The 9,985-nt window shown below is 48.1% G+C and overlaps 1 protein-coding gene across 1 annotated transcript in view; it reads right to left on the bottom strand.

Moving 5' to 3' along the window:
- LOC137800656 (myelin transcription factor 1-like) overlaps positions 1–7,333 on the bottom strand; it is a 39,055-nt gene extending 31,722 nt beyond the window's left edge. Inside the window, exons 1-3 of the mRNA XM_068597937.1 lie at positions 7,275–7,333; positions 6,986–7,110; positions 2,360–2,466 (exon numbers count right to left, since the gene is read on the bottom strand). Coding sequence (XP_068454038.1) covers positions 2,360–2,466; positions 6,986–7,110; positions 7,275–7,333 — 291 coding nt within the window. The remainder of the gene's footprint in view (positions 1–2,359; positions 2,467–6,985; positions 7,111–7,274) is intronic.
- Between the last annotated feature and the right edge of the window lie 2,652 nt (positions 7,334–9,985).

Below are 9,985 nucleotides of genomic sequence, written 5' to 3'. Positions count from 1 at the left end.
CGAGTGGAGATGCATCCAGGTGGCATTCACCTGCTTTTCATTCCTCTTGAAAGGCTTTTAAATATGTTCCAACTTGTCTTCACTGTGTTGTCTTTAATCAGACTGCTGCTGGAGCACCGTGTGTGTGTGTGTGTGTGTGTGTGTGTGTGTGTGTGTGTACGTGTGTGTGTACGTGTGTGTGTACGTGTGTGCATGTGTGTGTGTGTGTGCGTGTGTACGTGTGTGCATGTGTGTGTGTGTGTGTGTACGTGTGTACGTGTGTGTGTGTGTGCACGTGTGTGTCCGTGTGTGTGTGTGTGTGTGTGTACGTGTCTGCACGTGTGTTTGTGCGTGTGTGAAGAGTTGTCTGCCAATGTGTGTGTGCGTGTGTGTGTGTGTGTCTGGGCCTCACACACTATGTGTGTGCGTGTGTGTGTGTGTGTGTGTGTGTCTGGGCCTCACACTGTCTGTGTGTGTGTCTGGGCCTCACACTGTCAGTGTGTGTGTCTGGGTCTTAGACATCGAGAACTGAAACGGAGAGGAAGAGGATGTCCGAGTGTGTGTGTGTGTGTGTGTGTGTGCGTGTGTGTGTGTGTGTGTGCGTATGTGTGTGTGTGCGTATGTGTGTCTGTGTCCGTGTGTGTGTATCTGTGTTTCTCTGTGTGTGTATGTTTGTTTGTGTGTGTGTCTGTGTGTGTGTCCATGCGTGTCTTTGTGTGTGTGTGTGTGTGTGTGTGTGTATGTGTGTGTCTGTGTATGTGTCCGTGTGTCCACACGTGTGTGTGTGTCTCTCTATGTGTGTGTGTCTGTGTGTGTCTCTATGAGTGTGTGTGTGTGTGTGTGTGTGTGTGTGTGTGTGTGTGTGTGTGTGTGTGTGTGTGTGTGTGTGTGTGTCCGTGTCCGCATGTGTTGGGGTTTAACTAGTGTGAAATGTGGTGTGGAGCTGCAGCAGTAGAGGAAGAGGAGGAGGAGGAAGACGTGGCTCGTCCCTACAGGCTGTGTTGTACATTATCCGTGATGTTCTTCTTTGTGCGCTCTGCTTTCTGACAGCTGCATGTAGATGTGTGGCTGGGGGCAGCGACTCCAGAGAGAAGGTCACCCTGCGTCCCCCGCTGCACATAAATGACTCCTTTATTCATCTTCAGGTTTACAAGACTGAGGATGAGGAGGGAGGGGCTAAGGTGGGCGGAGACAGAGCGCGGAGCGAAGACTGACATCTCCGAACATTACCTGCGGACAGCAGCTGCCAATTAGAGTTCCCGCGCCGCGCCGCCTCCATGTTGGATGGCCACGCGGCGAGCCTTCCAGTTTCACTTTAATAATTCACGCACAGCAGAGCGGAGCGGTGGGAAGGGGGGAGGGGCTGGGCTTCTCTCCATATGCAGAAACACTGAGCGCGTGCGGTGCATCATGGGTCAGATGTGAGTACGCTCGCTGTCAGAGGTTTGCCATTCACGGTGTGAGTCATCCCGATGTGATTCAGCGTTTAAGACGACGCGTCTTTTCATCTGGAAGTCCGTTTCATTCCTCAGCTTCCCACGAGACCGAGACCAGGAGGAGCTGAGAGGCCGAGCACAAGGGCCCAACGCACAGGGCCCTTGCACATGAAGCAGTGTTACACCATGCCTCTCTCTCTCTTCATCTCTCTCTCTCTCTCTTTCTCCATCTCTCTCTCACTCTCTCTCTCGCTCCCTGAGCTGAAGAAATCAAACCAGATCAATAAAAGTCATCTCTTCAGATGAACCCGAGCCATCACTACTTTTACTGGGCCCATGGGGGAACAACCCCACCCCCTGCTCCTCTCTATTTCCATCTCCCCTCATCCCTCCATCTCTTTGTCAGGTATCAGGCTCTCAGTTGTGGAGCGGAGGGAGAGAAAGAGGACCAGATGTTTACAGAATGGAGACCTAACCTTGAAATGCAGAAGTATTAGAAGAAAGAGAGTTTCTACTCTGCTGATAAGGAGGAATATCATGAACCAAAAAAAGTATGAGCAGCTCAAGAGTTTGACTTTTTGTTGTGTTTCAATACAAAAAAAAATAAATCCTGTGTAGTGAACTCAGCAGCGGGAAAGCGCTGAGCTGGGCCACGCTGAGCTTTACTAAACTGAACTAAGCTGAGCGGGGCTGAGGCAGAGGATGGGCGGGGCCGAGGGGGAGATGTGATGTGTTGTTTGATTCATGTTTTTCTGTCCAGCGGGGGCCATCAATCCCCCCTCCCCCTCCCAACACACACAGTCTGCCTCCTTTCTCCACCCCCACCCCCTCTCCGCCTCCACCCTTTTAGACTTTCCCCGCTGAGTTAGGAGATTGGGGAAATGCCCAGGAAGCAGAATCAGGTTGGATGGGGGGTGTTGGGGGGTGCGGGCCTTGTCACTCACCATGATTGGTCGACGGCTCTGCAGTCTCTGGGAGGCCTGGCAGCGGCTGCTGGTCCTCTCGCCTCGTGTCCACCGCTGGTTCACCAGCTCGCCCCGGAACTCATTTTCTACAGCCAGAACCAACAGGGAGGGAGGAAAAGACAGAAGAGGAGAAAGAAAGAGAGAGTTGTCATATGAAATCAACAGCATCAGCACCAATGGACAGCAGTGAGGATAAAGGGAGCGGGGGTATGTGAGTGTGGGAGGGGGGGGGCTACTTTGAGGGAAGGTCGGGGGGCACTGGAGCATGCTGCAGACACTCCTTTATTAACTAAAGGAACAGAGTGTATATACACACACACACACACACACACACACACACACAGGCCCGGCTAAGTGCCCCAGCTGGGGTCCCTGTCAGTCTGCTATTAGAATCAATCAAATTTGCGCATTTTTATCGAGCTTTTCAGGGTGCATATATAAGCAAATAGGGGGATGGGCGACGTGAGATGAGAGGAGGTGAAGAATGGTCAGTAAATAATGAATCATACATAAATCAAGCCTTCTCTTTTTTCTCCCCCTCTCTGCCCTTTTTTTTCATCAAGGTAATAGCTCTTCACTCGGTATTCCTGACCGTCCAGAAAAACACACTAAATCTATTTTCAGATCCCTTCTTCCATTCTGCCTCTCTGGTTCTGTCGGAGGCGTTCAATACCGAGCAGAGACCCGCTACCGGTCCAGCTGGTCCAATCCCCTCAGCTCCAAGTTCAGGGAGAGTGCAGATTATTTGTCTATGAATGCCCAAGGCTGAACTTTTCAACTATGTAGCTGTAAGACGCTTCAGCTGTGAGCTGGTACAGGGAAATCTGATTATTTTCCATATACACACACCCTTTATACGGATTGTGTGTCTCAGTCGGCAGCAGAGTGGTGCGTTTATGGATGTGTGGAAGAGGAGAGTGTGGGCTGAATCCACTGAACCAAAGCAGCAATATAGTGGAAGAGTCATCATGACACAAATCATGATGACTACAGTAGTAATTCAAAGTATTCTAATTTAAAACCTGGAGGACAGTTTCAGATTTAAAATGATGGCATTGACTGAGATGTGTCCCATCTCCACCTCTTGCTCTGCCTTCAGCTCTGTGCTGTCCTGCGGCTGACCCACAGCTGCAGAGGAGCGGACTGAGACAACAAAAGGCTGCACGTCCCTACGAGGGGTCCCACGCAGTGCAGCCCCCTCCGTCAAGCTCGCCTTTCCCCCCTCTTCCCCCCCCCCCCGCCCCGCCCCCCTCCTCGCCCATCCCTACTTTCCCCGTTAAGTGCAGACCTCGGCAGAGCTGCGCTCTTTGCAAAATGCTTGTTTATCAACTTTCACTCCACCCTCAGGAAAAAAGTGATTACAACAGCAGTATTGTTCGTCTGCATCTCTCTCTCTCTCTCTCTCTCTCTCTCTCTCTCTCTCTCTCTCTCTCTCTCTCCCTCTCCTCACCTCCCCCCTCCCCGTCCTCTCAGAGTCAAGTGAGCATCCGTCCTGTATTGTTGGTTTTGAGGCCAGGAGGCAGAGTGAGCCCTCCCTAAATGGCGAGCATAGAGCGTCTCTGTACTCGAGGCCCTCGGGCCTCCTCTCACTTGTCTCGTCCTGACCGCTCTGCACAGAGCAAAGTCTTCTGGACCGTCTGAACCTGAGACCCCCGAAGTTCACAGAGTCAGATACGGAGTCTGAATAGTCCTCCCATCTTTCCTCTGTTGTTTAGTGTGAAAAGCCGAACACCTGGATCCCTCGCAGATGAAAACAACACAAACACTAATTTGCCTCGTCTGCTCAGGATACGTGAGCTCTTATTCTTTGATCACATTCGGCTCATTCCCACCTCAAAGACCCGCAGCTCGTTATTCGGCAGTGGAAATGAGTGAGAGACAATTATCCGTTCACCGGGAGCTCTGGTTAATCAGAGGTAATGAATGGATGAATTATTAGCTACCAGGATTCTGTGTTATGATCATTTTTTTTCAATGAGGCAAAGTTAAGAAATTCTTTCCTGATTTTGGCACAAACCCCTTTAATAAATCAACTCATTGTCTATGAATAGACACACAAAAACCTTCTACAGAAAACAAAGTTCAGGCTTGATAATTCCATTATAGCAGGCGGCTTACTGTACAGGGACAATGGAGCAAAGAGGCCTAAATCCATAGTTCCATTAAATACCAGGGTGAACTGTAACAGGGTTAGTCTGTGCAGGCCGGGCCAGCTGGACACCCTGGTCCTGTTAAGCAGGATTTAGAGGCAACTTAGTGTGATTACAGCGAGCCGGTCTGGAGACAGAGAAATCAAAAGTTGTAAGGAGGGACGCTCCGGTATTACTTGCTGCTTTCCTTTGTGTCCGAGATGAGAAACACTGAGCAGATTATCTGGCAGATATTAATTGTTTTGTGATGTATAACCAGAAAGATGCCGTTCAGATAAATCCTTCGGTCCAAACCAAAGTGAAGTACAGAGCAGAGCGAGGGCTCTCAGGTGAGGTGGTTCATCAGTTATGGGACGGGGTGTGGAAGGGAAGGCATCGCCATGGTAACCGGAGGGCCAGCCTGACATCAGCATCAGAGAATAACCAGGACCTGCACCTGGAGGGGCCTCGCTGAAGGCAGCACTTTCTATCGGAGAATCTCTGCGCATTCGGCTTCTTTTTTAATTAATTCAGTTTTTTTTTTTAAAAGAATATTTATTTATTTCTCTTGGCATGAAATTCATTATTTCCAGGCTTTCATTTGAAATGCCTCCTCTTCATTGAAAGCCTGCCAACCCTGACCTTTGCTTGTATTGCTTAGATTCCTGATGGCTTTGAATGAGGAGGGTGCAGTTTGGCCCCAGCTGCTCCTCAACATGTTTACTGCTCTCCTCCCTCAGCACCTGCTGTCCTCACCACAGAGATAAAGAAAGACTTCATATCGGGCCTGCTGTCATACGGCACCGACAACCTGCCTCTGTAATCCTCTGAAACTAGCTACACTTTGTCAGGAAAAGTAAACAGAAGAATACAAGCGGTGAGTTATCAGGACACCTGAGCTGCGTGTTCATCCTGAAGCCCGGCTGCAGTGAGATGAGTTCGAGTTCCTCCTCTGTTGCTCTCTAGGTTTCTTCCTTTTTCAGTTAAGTGTTTTTTGGTAGAGGTTCCTGATCCCATGTGAGGCCCTGGGACTGAGGAGGTTGTATGTCTGCAGACTATAAAGCCCTCTGAGGACATTTATTTATTTTGTGCTGAAATAATGTACACTTTAAACACAACTGCAGACTTTGAAAAAGTCCCCACAGAGGTCTGTCTTTATTCCAAAAGCAAGTAAAGTCAGTAAAACTTCATAATTATAAAAGCCAAAGATCATTCCAGATTGAAAGATCATCCCAGACACAGTCCTTAAAAAGATGCTAAAGATGGTGCCAGTGAAGTAACTGGAAGCTCCTGAAAGACGCTCTCTCATCTGAAGTTAGTCTGGTGAGCAGGAGCCTCAGCACCGGACGGAGCGTGACATAACACCGTGTTTCCTCTTCCCTCATCTCCTTCCTCCATCTTAGGACGCAGGTGCTCTGACAGACCGCGAGGCGCACACAGCACATTACGTGGCCATCTAAGCAAAGCGGGGGGAGGGAGGGAGGGAAGGGGAGAGGGAGGATGGGAGGTGTGTGTGTGTGTGGGGGGGGGGGGGGGGGGCGAGATGAGCTTTTCAAAAATCCGGCAAAATGTGCAGCCCGAGCCCGCTGCTCCTCTCTCGCGCTTCTGACCACTTTAGTTTTATTTCCAGCATAAAGGCGGCTGACATGAGAAGAGCGACTCTGCTTTTGCTGCAGAGGATCAAATGGCAAACCCCTCCCTCTTAAACACACACTCTCTCCATCCTTCCATCCTTCCATCTGTCCGTGCGTGCATCCACACACACACACGCACACACACACACACACACACACACACACACACACACACACACACACACACACACACACACACACACAACGCCCACTGTAATATCGGAATAATAACACAGTTTGGAGCCGGACAGACGTCCACGTTATAAGCAGAAAGAGGGACGGGCTCGCGCGGAACACGCGGCGGCCGCGCGCGGACCGCTTGTGTTTCCTGGAGATGGAGAAGGTGAAACTAGAGGACGGAGAGAGAGAACACACTCCAGGTGTGACTCAGTTCAGAGCATCAGACACACGAGAGAGGAAGTGACCGGCAGAGAAGTGACTGAAACACGCACCACGCGCCATGCCTGCTTTATTCCCACTTATAATAATTGTAATAACAACAACAATAACACTCATAAGTCTTGGTATCATGAGGCATCAATCTAAGGACATGTGAGGGAAAACAACATCTTTATTTCTGCAGTTCTATCATCAATGACGCGGTTTAAAAAAGAAAATAAATGAATCGAATACACACTTTGTTGGTCTACAGCAGCTGCGAGGAAGTTTAAATTCATATGTTGTCAAATTTAAAAATATATAAACACCAAGCCCACAGAAATCCCGCAGCCGGCGCTGCTATAGCATACTATGTGAGGAGGAATATCAAAGTTACGCAAAGAAAAGCCTTTAGATGTCGAGATTCATAACCATAAAGCCTCAAAACATAAACATGTGATTACCTGTATTCAACAATATTTCCTCTGGCTGCGGCGCGGCGTCCTCGCGGTGTTTTGAGAGTTGCGGTGTCGCTGTCAAGGAGTTTGCTAAAAAGATATCCCGAGTAAAGGTCTTAAAAAAGGATGATCTATCCCGTTACACACGTCTGGTCCCCCCGCGGCGCGCGGCTCTCAGCCCGCTGCTCGGCTCCGGGTCGCGGCGGTGAGATGTTACTTGTTTGTAAGCAAAAACATGGCTTCATTTGCCTTTGTCAGCGAGAAAACACGTAATATTGACTTAGCTTTCCCTCACGAGCCATTGTGCCCCTCCACCCCCACCCCCTCTCCTCCCTCCGCCCTTTGCCATGACATCACGGAAGCTGTAGTAAAAGCTCCAGCATCAGATGGGCAGGGCTTGAGGTCCCCCTTACTACACAACTACACGACGACACAACTACACACCTCCACTCACAATGGAGATGTACAATCTCTCTCTCTCTCTCTCTCTCTCTCTCTCTCTCTCTCTCTCTCTCTCTCTCTCTCTCTCTCTCTCTCTCTCTCTCTCTCTCTCTTACATACATCTTCTGAACCTGACACTGAAAAGAGACTTTAGACAGACGTCGTTGGTCAGTGTGTATCAGTGTGTAGTCAGTGTGTATCATTGTGTATCAGCGTGCATCAGTGTGTAGCAATGTGTATCAGTGTGTAGCAAAGTGTAGCAGTGTGTTGTAGTGTGTATCAGTGTGTTTCAGTGTGTAGTTATTGTGTATCAGTGTGTATCACTGTGTAGTAGAGTGTATCAGTGTGTAGTAGTGTGTAGTAGTGTGTATCAGTGTGTAGTAGTGTGTATCCGTTTTTATCAGTGTGTAGTAGTGTGTATCAGTGTGTAGTAGTGTGTGGTAGTGTGTATCAGTGTGTTTCAGTGTGTAGTCAACGTGTAGTTATTGTGTATCAGTGTGTATCAGTGTGTAGTAGTGTGTATCAGTGTGTAGTAGTGTGTAGTAGTGTTTATCAGTGTATAGCAGTGTGTATCAGTGTGCAGTAGTGTGCAGTAGTGTGTGTCAGTGTGTATTAGTGTGTATCAGTGTGTGTTAGTGTGTATCAGTGTGTAGCAGTGTGTGTCCTGGGCCAACTCTATCACACACCACAATGAGTTGGTGTTTTATACACTTCCTGGAGTTCTTGATGTTTCCATCCCAGAGGTTATAGCCACTGTACCCCCCAACACACACACACACACACACACACACACACACACACACACACACACACACACACACACACACACACACACACACACACACACACACACACACACACACATCCTGTAAAACGGTCCCGTCCAATAACTCATTGAGGGCTGTGTTCCGTCCTCGGATGGGAGCTGATGTATCGCTGCGTGCAGAGTTCTGCGCGCGGCGCCCCGGCAGCATCAGATCGTTCCTCCGACTCTAACGACTTCAAAAGCATGAGAGCTTTACGAAAAATGTATTTATGTTCCGGGGAGGTAAGGGGATGGAAGTGCGTTATCAATTTGGATTATCGCGGAGAAATAATCCGCCGCAGAGAAATTGTCTTGACGCCTGCAGGAGTTTGGAGAAGAGTGATCACTGTCAGGAACAGATGTGTCGATGCTTTCTTTAAGGCTCATTGAGAGTAATGCCAACTGTCAGCGCAGCTCCAAACAACAGTCAGTCTTAATAGTGCAACTTGGAGTCACTCCCAAATGTTGCTCACACCGCGGCTCTGCGTTGCTGTTTTGAAACCATTAGTGGGAATGACAACCATTCATTACAAGCCATTTGAGAATAGTCCCCACAAATGCCATCCTTTATCTGCTGTCTCCACGCCGCGCACGCGGGGAATATTCAAAAAGCCCAACCTTCAGCTTTCAGAAATTCTATTAAATTCTTATCTCTTTGCAGCAGGCTCTTTTTGTGCAATCCCATTGTTATGCATTGGAGCTGAAATCAATCACCGGCCGTGCACGCCGCATCAGTCTGATTTCAGACTGTGAGCGCGGAGAGAGAGGATTCACTCAACAACAGCATCAACAATCGAATAAACAAAAGGGAGAAAAATATGAGAAACCCGGGGCCGGATCCAGCAGAAGGGACCGTGGAGGAGAGGTCTCCAGGAAACATATTTATGAATATTATAGAGAAGATATCTGTAATACACATTAAAATGAGTGCGGGAGATGTCAGGACTGCGGACAGCTCCACAGGGCCGAGCGGGCCGGGTTCAGAACTGCGGACAGCTCCCCGTCAGCTCCCGGGCCGCACAATGCTTCACATGAGCTATTGTTGAGGTAACAAAGGCTTTTGTCTCAACTTTTTTGAAAGTTAATCTATTCCATGTACTTATCTATATCCACACTTATCCGAGTACTCGGAGTATCTGAGTATTACTTAAAGTCGTTCGCCTTAAAAAATAAAAAAAAAAGGATAGGAAATGCAATTTAAAGTAAAGTCACTCGTCCTTATTGAAAGCTTGAATTACTGTTTGCTACTTACTGGATGGAAATACACAAATCATTTACTTGTACAAGCCTGAATTGTCAATACGAAACTAAATAAAACTAAACTGAATTAAATGGACTAATGTATTGATTAAAGTCGTATTCTGAAGGTTAAAAGTCAGTCAGTTGGTCTTTTCTTGTCATCTTCAAACCACACGATCTGCTCCCTTTGTGAGCAAGTTACCACGGACTTAACTAAACTAATAGAAGCCATACTAAAACAACCTCATTTAAATACACGTTGGTTACGAAACTAAACTGAAAATAGGGAAATCATTTAATTTGACCACTGTAGTCTGTACCAAATGAAACTAAACTAAAGTGAAATAAACTCAACTTAACTTTTCTCTTCCTATAACTTACGTCTCAGACGTCATCTGGGAAAACTTTTCCTTCTATTGTAACAAAGTGTGAGTGCAGATGCAGATGGCACGAGAGCTCCAGACTGCTGCTCATTGTGCAGCGGTATAAATATTACATGCGGCAGCAGCTGACTGGGCGCT

The sequence above is a fragment of the Clinocottus analis genome, unplaced genomic scaffold, assembly GCF_023055335.1.
Source record: "Clinocottus analis isolate CAN_PGR_092001 unplaced genomic scaffold, fCliAna1.0.p SCAF_4, whole genome shotgun sequence".
Taxonomy (NCBI): domain Eukaryota; kingdom Metazoa; phylum Chordata; class Actinopteri; order Perciformes; family Cottidae; genus Clinocottus; species Clinocottus analis.
Note: the sequence above shows the minus strand (reverse complement) of the source record. Positions and strands in the feature narration are given on the sequence as shown.